Here is a 10672-nt window from a genome sequence, read left to right on the forward strand (position 1 = left end):
CGCACACACCACACGTGTACAACCAGACCTACAACTACACACAGATACGAAGACCGCGTCTTTCTAGAGATCACCGAAACCTCCAAGGCTCCGTAGGCGACGGGAGCGTCACAGTCCCTTTGTGGCTCCACGCGTGAGAGGCTGTAGAAATTATTGGGAAACACTGTTCCCGGTGAGAACACCAATGTCGAACCCGGGGTTCGAACGCTGGTGGGCAGCGTGCCCACTGGCAGGCGCTACCAACCGAGCTGGAGCTCGTTCTCAAATGCCGTCCTCTTCTAGGATGACTTCGGATTGCATCTTTTTTTGAAATGCCGTCCGCTTGGTATGTCTCTATAAGTCACTTTCTTGGTTATACCAAGCGGTTGTCAAATTTTAACTTTGGCTGTTAAAAGTAAAAGAGCAGCACGGATGCATGGATAACTAACCTGTTCTTCTCGAATAGATTGGTCCCAGGATATTTTAGTTCCACATTATTACACCAAGAAAGTCGGATGAGAATAACTATATTGTGGTACCAAAGCGTGGTAAAACGTCTAAAAATCTTGTCTAGATAAGAGCAGCTCCAGCGTGAGCTTGAGGGGGGGTTCTCCAAAGCACCAGCATCACTTTTTGCATGCGCCACACGCTGGAGTGCAGGATGCTAGCAAGCATTACCTTAGCAGTGGTGCTTACTTTTGCACCTGGTGCTCAAATAAAGTAGCATTTTCTACTCATTTGCGTACTATTTGGCTACCACATGCATGGGAGGCAAAGTTACTAATCATAATTGTTTATGGGATATAAGGTTGCTTTTGCTTTAGCTTGTATGCTGGAGCATTTTGTCTTAGCTAGCACCGGTGACATGCCCAGCTTCAAAAATTTTGCAATGGCTATACGCTGGCCTTGCTCTAATTTAAAGGCCAGATTTTTATTTTATAAGATTTTGAGCTAAAATATATAAAGATTAAGTTGGACTATCAAGAGAACAATAGATCTGTTACCATCTTACTATAGACAACGTAAAAATCATAAGGGATGATCGTCTTTATGCGCGTGCGAGTGCGGGGTACTTGTGCATCCTTGTACGTCAGGTATACGGCGAGTTGCCGTCCATGCAACCATCATGGTGGAAAACAGAAGTTACATTTCCTTCTTGTTGTGGGGAACACGCTGAATTACACTAGCATATCCGCACGGGTAAATTAGAATTAATATAAAATAAGACTTATAGATAATAATTATAATATGTATCCACGCATTATTTTTCATCTATTAAATATTCTAACACATATTCTAAATATATATTTATCATTATCTAGTTACAATAGATTTTATTTTGCATCAAACCTATATATGTATTTGATTATATTTAAATAGACCATTTGTTTGTGAATTGGTATTCTTGTCTCTTCCATCATACATGAATACATAGTGACACATTGTGGATAGTATTTTTATATAAATAATAACATATTAATAACAATAGAAATAATAATTTAGAATTTTATATTAGTGTAATTTAATATTTATAATTTTTTACAATTTACATTCAGATTTAGGGGTTACTTTAACTTTTAATAATGATATAATTGGATAATTGCCAATTTAGGGGGTTATTTGCATTATTTTTATAATGGTATAGATGGGTAATTTATACGAAGATCAGAGCGGTTACTTTATTCTTTTATAATGGCAGAGGTAAGTAATTTAGATACATGTTTATGGGTTTCTTTAGTTTATTTTCATAACAGAGGTGGATAATTTATTAGGAAAGACAACAGATCCAATTATTATTATAATTAGAGTTGTCGGATTGATGGTCGGATCTTTTTTAGAGTGCCCATCTAAATTCTAGATGACTCCATGTGACGAGGCTTGAAAAAAAAACCAAGTAATAGTAAGATCCACATGTACTATCATCGCTAGGGCAACCCAAGTGTCCATGACATTTTTGCTCTGCTAGCTGAAAACCCAAAACTTCCCAACGTCGGCTGTGTTCAGTTCCACAAAAATCCCCACAAAAACATCACATCTCCATCACATTGAAACATTAAATATAGCAAATGACTCATGCATGAAATACTAAATGTAGATAAATAAAAAAACTAATTGCATAGTTTTGATGTACGTTGCGAGACGAATCTTTTGAGCCTAGTTAGGTCATGGTAGGACAACATCTACCACAAACAAACGAAACGTGCTACGGTGTGCTACAATGTTTTTCTGACTGCTACAGTAGATTTCACCGATGACCACTTCCCCCTATAGTACGCCGGGTCGTACTCCCGGTACCCCGCGCATGCGATGCACACTGACCAGAACTCTCTCCCGTCGCATGTCAACATGAAATCAAATCAAAGGTAGTACAAATAATAAATAAATCATGTGGCGACTCGTTCTGTGGCATGCAACGCAACTATTCCCGCAATGACCCCACTTTTGTCCTGGTTTGCCGTGCGCGCCTTGTTTATACTAGCCCGATCCGGCAAGTGGTTCGTACGTGCAGACTGTAGACCAACAATCGTGTTCCACTGTTCTAGAAAAAGAAAAGATGTACAGTACACATGTAATCCATAGTTAATGCTAATACTATGAGCTGGCCGTACTATGAACTTGGCATGGCATATTTTAGCTTTAGTTTTAGCTTCATCGGTTTCATGCAAATCGAGATACTATAAAGTAAAATTATCTTATAAGCTCGAAATTAAAAGCTTCACTGACTTTGGCTTCACCAACTTTAGCTTTGCTAGGCAAGTTTAGACTGACCCCAACAGACGAGGAATCACGCGAGGCAAATGGAAATTGCATCTCCTCTCGGTACTGTGCATATCCTGCGCCTTCTCCAACAGGCGACGCAAAAGCAAAGGGAAACTGCCTCGGAGGAGAGAGGCGATGCAAATATACACACTCTCTCTCCTCAAATGCATCACGACGGCCGGGGCGGGTGCGGCGCCCGGGGCGAGCGGGGCGCGAGGCGGCCGGCGGCGCGCAGGGGGAGCAGGCGGATGGCCGGCCGCCAAGCCGACGCGCGCGGGCCTCCCCGCCGCTGCTCCTCCGCTCTGCCCCGCCATGGCCTCCGCCGCTGCTCCTGGGCAGACACTGCGGCTTCCCCAACGGCCGGCGCGCACGCGAGCTCCGCCGCAGCGGCCGATAGGGGGAAGGGGGAGCAGAGGGCTGCCGCACCGCGCTCGGGGAGGAGCAGAGGGCCGCCGCCGCCGCTGCCGGTGGAGGAGGAGCAGGGGAGGCGCCGCCGCTCGCCGCTGGCCGACGGAAGAGGTGCAGGGGATCGGAGGGGCCGCATGTCGCAACGGCTCGCCGGCGGAGGAGGAGCAGGGGAGGAGTCGTGCGTCCGGGGCCGAAGCTCTAGGTGGCCGGGGCGGCCGTGAGCTCCAGGGGAGGGGCGCCGGAGCAGGGGCCCCGTGCGGCTCGGGCTCCCGGCCTCCCTCCCTCCGCCGCCTCGTCCCCTGCTCTCCCTCCTGCTCATGTCTGGCGGCGGCGGAGGAGTCGAGGCGGTGGCGGCCCGACGGCTGAGCGCGGGGCCGGCGGGGAGGAGCCAAGCCGCGCGGGCCGCGGCGCGCGAGGCCGGCGGCGGAGGGGCGGGGCCGCCGGGGCGTGATGAGGACCTGCACGTGCGCGCGGAGGCGCGGTGGCGAGCGGCCGGTGGACGTGCAGGGGGCCGGCGCGCACAGAGCAGGGGACGAGTGGGGAGGAGCTTGGAGGCGCGAGCCCGTGGGCGTAGGCGGGTTCGGGCGCGACCTGCTCTTGCTGCCGTGGCGAACAGGGACGCCGGCGCGGCCGCGGACCTCCGCCTCCTCCTCGCCTTCCTCGCCGCGCGCGACGGCCGCTTCGACGACGCCGGTGGAATGAAGCTGCAGATGGCGGCGTCGGGGGAAGGAAATGCAGCGCTTTGTTGGAGACGGTGCTGTGCGAAGGAGAGGCAAAACACTGTAGATGAGAGGCAATCTTCGATTTGCATCTCAAAAATGCAAGTTCTTGTTGGACTCAGTCTTAGGCCCCGTTTAGTTCCAAAAATCAAAATTCCAAATTTTTTTCCGGCACCTGCATGGAGACTTAAATCTAGACAAAATAAAAAACGCATTGCGACTGCTGCCTGTAAATCGCGAGACGAATCTAATGAACCTAATTAGGCCGTAATCGGACGCTAAATTGTTACAGTAATGCTACAGTAAACAACCTCTAATGCCGGGTTAATTAGGCTCATCACATTCGTCTCGCGATTTACAGACGAGTTCTGTAATTTATATTATGATTAATCTATATTTATTATTTTAAATATATAAAGATGTCTTTTCAAAAACTTTACGGAGCGCAACTAAACACGGCTTAGAAAAGCTGTTTTGGGTGGAGGCATGGCAAACGGCCCTGTATACCGTTGGTCTGACCCACCGATCCGGGGCAGGGAGCACCGGAGAGTACGGTGCAGCACTGACCGCGACTGACGACCAGTCTTCCTGCAGCAGCAGAGCGAGCGAGCTACTTGAGCTGTCCGGGTATCCGAGTAGTTTGACGGGGCTTCGCTGCAGCTTCGCTTGGCTTGGCCCGCCGCGACTTTGACCGCAGCGAGTCTATGCTTCGGGCTGAACCGTGCCGGGCCGATAAGGCACGAAATTTTACCAGGCCGTGCCGTGCTGGGCCTAAGACCTGAAACCACGGCCCAACTCAGCACGGCCCAAAAGCACGTCGGGCCATCTTTGGGCCGTGCCAGCCCAAACACGGCCCACAGATCATGAATACCACCATTTGAAAGGGTTTTTTTCACAATGACAAAAATTATAAGAAATTAACACTAGTGATCCTCCAGATCTGCAGCTGCCGGGCCGGCCCAGGCACGGTCCAAAACACCGTGCCGTGCCGGGCGGCACGATGGGCCGAAATCTTAGGCACGGCCCAGCCCGCCCTTCGTGCCGTGCCAACACGGCCCAGTTGTTTTCGTGCTGGGCCGGGCTTCGTGCCTAGGTTTTCGGGCCGTGCTCATGCCAGCCCATTAAGCACGGCCCATATTTACAGCTCTAGCAGCGACTATTCCACATCCATCTCATCGTCTCTCTTCCCCTCTCGAAAAAATTAACCAGCAACCACTTGCACTGCCTCCTTGGAAATTAAAATAATTAATTGAGATGAGAGAAAGCAACGCCACCACCAACTCCCTCCCCGTCTTCGTCCTCCCGCGCCGCGTATAAAGCAGCTGCCTCGCCGCCCGCCAACTCACTCTCGCCAGCTAGCTAGCTCCACCACCGTCTTCTTGCACTTTGCTTCGCTGGCCATCGGTATCGATCGACATCTCCCCATCGAATAGATCGTCGTCGTCGTCCATGGATGAAGTGTGGTGCGGCCTCGACCTGCAGCAGCTGCAGCTGCAGGCCGGCGACCCCCTCGCCGCGCCCGCCGGCCTCCACGACCAAGACCCCTTCTGGCCGGCCGCTCTAGCGGAGTACGTGTCCTTCCTTGTGTTCGTCCGCCGTTGCTAGTACCACTTAGCTGGTAATAACCCGATCGCGCGCTGTTCTGTTTCATACTAACCTTTGCTTTCGTTGCCATCCGTTCATCAGCTGCGCCTCCAGCTTCCTCGCCGCCGACACCGCGTGCTTCGGCGGCGTCGCCGACATCGACCTCTCCGGCGGCTCCGCGGCCAGCGGGAAGGCGGCGGCGGACGGCATGGACACGGCCAGCTTCTTCGCCGCGGACGACGGCCACCACCACCACCTGATGCCCCAAGAGCAGCAGCCGGTGCACTCGTCCTCGTCGCTCTCCTCCAAGCGCTCCCTCTCCGTCGACAGCGGCGGCTCCTGGTCCACCTTCTTCCCGCTCGACGACGCCTCCCTGGCCGCCGCGGGCGGCCTCTTCTCGACGCCCTCGCCCTCGCACGCCGCGGCGCCGGCCGCTTTCGCCGCCGGCGAGGACGAGGCGCTCATGCGCGCCATGATGGCCGTCATCTCCTCGGCGTCGCCCTCCTCCTCCGAGTCCTCGTCGCCGCCGCTGGGCCAGGACTACACCACGGCCGCGCCGGCCGCCGTAGTGCAGCCGCGCCCAGCAAGCGGGGGCAACGCCACCAGCCACGTGACGGTCAGGAGCAGCAGCCTCGCTGTGGGGCCGGAGAGGACCGCGTCGCTGACCAGCGCTGCCGCCGGCGGCTGGCAGCAGCAGGAGGACGCCAAGGCCTGCAGCAACAACAGCAGCCAGGTCTACCACATGATGTCGGAGAGGAAGAGGCGGGAGAAGCTCAACGACAGCTTCCACACACTGAGGTCCCTCCTCCCACCGTGTTCCAAGGTATGCAACTATGCATCCATTCTTAATCCAAATCCATCGTCTCCTGCACTTCTTGGCGCCATTGTTACTACTTACTAGTGCCATTTTATTATCTTTCCTTGAACATACATGTCCACCTTTCACGTGCTGATGATCATAACAAAAATAAAACCATCCTAGGAGGAGCTGTTTGAATCTCTATATTAAAAGGAAATCGACACCCCAATTCGTCTCGATAAGAACTCGAACTTGGGCGATCTGAATAATATACATTATATTCACATACCCTCAACTAATTGAGCTTTAGATTTATTGATGATAATAAACTGTATTTGCTATATCATAACTCTAACGTCCAATGCTAAAAAATATGGTCTTGCTTGCTATAAAACTGTAAGATCGTAGTCTCCGAGATCGATCATCTCATTGATCAAAAGTTTATTGAAAAAGATTAAACAATGCTTTTATCTCTATTCTATGGCGCAATCGACCGTCGAGTCTATAAACAAGTACTAAATAAGAAAATAAGGAAAAAAAAACTTTTGATCTTATTTGTTGTTTATCTATATATACATGGATAGACCCGTTGCAACAATGACCTAGCTAGGCTATTATAGAGACAATCTAACCTACAACAAATAGTCACAGGGAAGAAAATTAAATTCTTATTAGGTTGTTGGTTTACGATTGGATGGTCGAAAAAGAACCCAAGAAAGTTGTGTCAAGTCATGTCACTTTTGTGAGGCAGAGAATAGATCCTCTGGTCTTTTTCCAATTTTTCAAAGGTGACTTGGAAGAATGGAAGTCTTGCCACTACGTCCAGCCTTGCGAAAGATAGCATTGTTTATTCTTTTGAAAAGGACATCGGCGGATGAATGAAGGTGTTTAGAAGCGCCCTAGTATAGATTCTTAAGATAAAAGGTCCCCGATTGCACAAGCGGACAAGGTCCAATACGATGCATGGAAGCTTCCAAGAGGAAGCACATTTGTGTGATTGCGAGACAAAACAGGCCCGTGCTAGGATTATAAATTAATAAATTGCAGGCTCTGGTGGAAGTTTTCAACAAAATTGTTTAAGCTGCTGCTAGCACATGATAAAAGTTTTAGTCAATGTATGATGCTGTGTTGAACACTAAAAATAGAATTAGATCCATTCCAAATAGCGAGAATTAACTCCAAATTTCAGGAAAAAAAGCGAGCATATCAGTTAAAATTTCTTTGATGCATCAGAATTCACAGCCAAAGGCATAAACTACAGAAGTAGAAAACAATTATTTTGTTAAAGCATGCTAATTTTTTTGTTTATTAGACTATATGTGATATATTTTATTTTTAGTAGGTTTATGAGATGAACTTTTAGAAGATCAAACAATTTTTATTATAATGATTTTTCTTCGAGGATGATAATAAAATATATGCTCAGCTGCAAAGTAGGACTCAGAAAGTCAAGCGTGTTAGCTGGTCAATAGTTTCTTGTTTCCAAGGAAAGACATCAGCCGAGGAAGGCGATCGGAAGGACCTTGCTGCTGTCTACTGTGGTCCTCAAATACACAATGCAAGTTGACAGCGTTAGGTGCCGATCGACGCACAAGCAACCGCAACAAAAACAAAGTCCAAAAGCCTGTTAAACAGGTTGGTAAGAAAGAAGTATTGGGCTCTTGGAAAGACAAACAAAGGCACATCATCATCCACATTACTTTAGAGTTTTCCGTGGTTGCCGCGAAACAGCCTGCAGTTGCCTGCATAGAAGTACAAGAGGTTAATTGGGCTGTCCTAATCAGCCGAGGACAGCAGATTAGCCACCCGGTGAAGCTGTCCTTTCATGAGTAAGACAAATTTTGAGAATGCCTTTTTTTCATTGATACGCGAGCAGCTTCCGACATGGTCCGGTGGAGAATTCAAGCTAGCTCAAAGTGTTAGCTTAACAAAAAAAAATTTGAGCGCACGTGTTATTAGCTTAACTTTAGAAAAGTTTAAATTCACCGCTGTAGTAGGATCACACAGCAATATCTTCTTTCCTTGCACTTTGGAAAATTTTAAATTCGCTATTATTTTTCATGACAAGTTTTGTTTTTGGGGAAAAGAACAAAATTTGTTAAACCGCCCTGTTCCGTACGTACGTGCATCGCAGAAGGACAAGACAACGGTGCTGATCAACGCGGCGAGCTTCCTGAAGACGCTGGAGGCGCAGGTCTCGGAGCTGGAGGAGAAGAACACCAAGCTGGAGAGGTACGTCCCCCGCGAGGGCGGCGCCGGCGCCGGCGCGGCGGCGGCGCACCGGAGAGCCAAGGTCCGTATCAGCAGGGCGGGGCCGGAGGAGCGGCAGGTGAGCCTGACGGTGATGGTGATGGTGGAGTGCGACATCGTGGACCTGGTGCTGCACCTCCTGGAGTGCCTCCGGTGGATGAGCGGGGTGAGCGTGCTGTCCGTCGACGCCGACACCTACTCGCCGCAGGCGCCGCTCAAGGCCCGCGCCAACATCAAGCTGCAGATCATGGTAAAGCTAGCCCTCAATTTGCATAATTAATATCGCTCTTAATCTCACTCATGCCAATAACTCTGACAAAGAAAAAAGTAAGAAAGAAAAAGTCAGGGCATGCATGTTAGGTCCAATTTGGAATAATGCAGCAAGGAATTCAGAGGATTGCTAATACGAAGGAATTGGTCTAAAACTCATCCCTGAATGAACGGATAAACAATACAAGTTGATCATCATCAGCCTGACTGCTGGTTCATTAGATTCTTCAAGCAATACAATAGTCACTCAATTGACGTCTCTGCCTGCATTGTGATCACCGCCGCAGGACGGCGACTGCTGGGACGAGGCGCTGTTCCACGAGGCGATGACGAAGGCCGTGCACGAGGCGACCTCGTCTCCCTCCTCGTCCTCCTGCGCCGCCCCGGCTCCGCTCGTGGCCGCGGCCTACTAGGCAGGAGCAGGGGGCGGGCACGTAAGCCCCCACCGCCTCGGTTTCTTCCGCCACAGGTTGGCTGTGAAGCGACCGGTTCAGCCATGGCCATGCGCGCGTGCTCCCTCCGATCCGCATTGGGCTCGATCTATCGGCAGTCATGCATGGTTGGACTTTGAAGGGGTAAAACCAAACGTGCCGGCGCCGCTGACGGACGACGATCATCGAGTTCGGCCTGCGGTTCTCCTGTAAGCCTTGGGCGGTTAATTAGAAAAGGTTATGCAACTACACCTTAGTCTCTGGTTATTAGCGAAGTGTAAGAAGCCCTGTGGCTGCCCTAGCGCGGTCAGAGAGGTTGCAGATGATGATGGCATTATGAGATTGTAGGTTGTGTGATGCATGGCTAGTGATCGGTATTTAGTAGTAGCATGTGTTGGCATTTGGAACCAAGTTAGTGGAGGGATTTTGTACATAGGAAATGAAGCTCCCATGACTATGAGCAGTTCGTATATGAATGAAGAAACGTGCACACGCGGAAGGAATCAAGTTCAGCGCTCCTCAAATGTTCTTTAGATAACTTTTTAAAAATTGTATACTTTAACTTTTAAAAAATTGAATACTTTTGGAAAAAATATTTGAATATTTTCAAAAATGATATTTAATCAGAAAGTTACGTAATAATTTTGTTCGAAAAAATTATATATTTTCTTACATATTAAATATATTTTTTGAAAATGCAATTTATATTTTTGTAAAAGTTCATAATATAAATTTTATGTATAACCTTTCCCATCATTGTGTAAAATTTCCAAAGTTTCTCATGGTTCTTGCAAAAATCATCACCTTATAGGATGATCTGGACCAAGAAATAGACTTTAAGTTTGCACACTTTGGAACAATTTTTAAGACGAGGGAAAAGGTATTGAATAAATTCAGATCCTTTCTGATTCTCAAAATAGCATAGAATTCCCAGCCAAAAAGGAAAACAAAAACAGGAAGGAGAATGGCATATAACATCAGAGGCAAATGACCCTCTCATAGCCCAAGAATGTCTAAAATCATCTAAAAAGCCTCATCATTCTTCTATCTATTGTACCATGACGCTCTAATGGCCGTATGATGTGATTTGTCTAACATAACTGAACCCTATCCTTTTTCCTTTTTTGTGCTTTACAACAGCACCTTATATGAAATGATGCAAACATCAGGATTTTAGTCAAAATATACTTTTTTTTAATCGCAAACGTGCTTATGCGACATGGGCAAAGCTATTTTTAGCTATTGCTAGTCTATTGACAGCGTTAAACTTAAGAACATGGAACTTGATCCAACCGTGTGAATTGCACTTTAATGGGCAATGCAAAGCTATTTTTTGCTATGCTAATCTATTGACAGCGTTAAACTTAAGAACATGGAACTTGATCCAACCGTGTGAATTGCACTTTAATTAGACTAACAATAGGATATGCCGTATGCGTAGGGGTGGTAAAAGCCTCAAAATTTTGAACTAG

The 10672-nt window shown here is 48.2% G+C and overlaps 1 protein-coding gene across 1 annotated transcript; it reads left to right on the top strand.

Annotated features, from left to right (window-relative positions):
* Positions 1 to 5200: 5200 nt before the first annotated feature.
* On the top strand, positions 5201 to 9712 carry LOC120707175 (putative transcription factor bHLH041). Its single transcript, XM_039991996.1, has 4 exons — positions 5201 to 5434; positions 5553 to 6273; positions 8384 to 8749; positions 9057 to 9712. Exons 1-4 carry the CDS (start codon positions 5316 to 5318, stop codon positions 9180 to 9182), a joined length of 1332 nt encoding a protein of 443 aa, XP_039847930.1. The 5' UTR covers positions 5201 to 5315; the 3' UTR covers positions 9183 to 9712.
* Positions 9713 to 10672: the final 960 nt, after the last annotated feature.

This window comes from Panicum virgatum, chromosome 5K (assembly GCF_016808335.1).
Source record: "Panicum virgatum strain AP13 chromosome 5K, P.virgatum_v5, whole genome shotgun sequence".
Taxonomy (NCBI): domain Eukaryota; kingdom Viridiplantae; phylum Streptophyta; class Magnoliopsida; order Poales; family Poaceae; genus Panicum; species Panicum virgatum.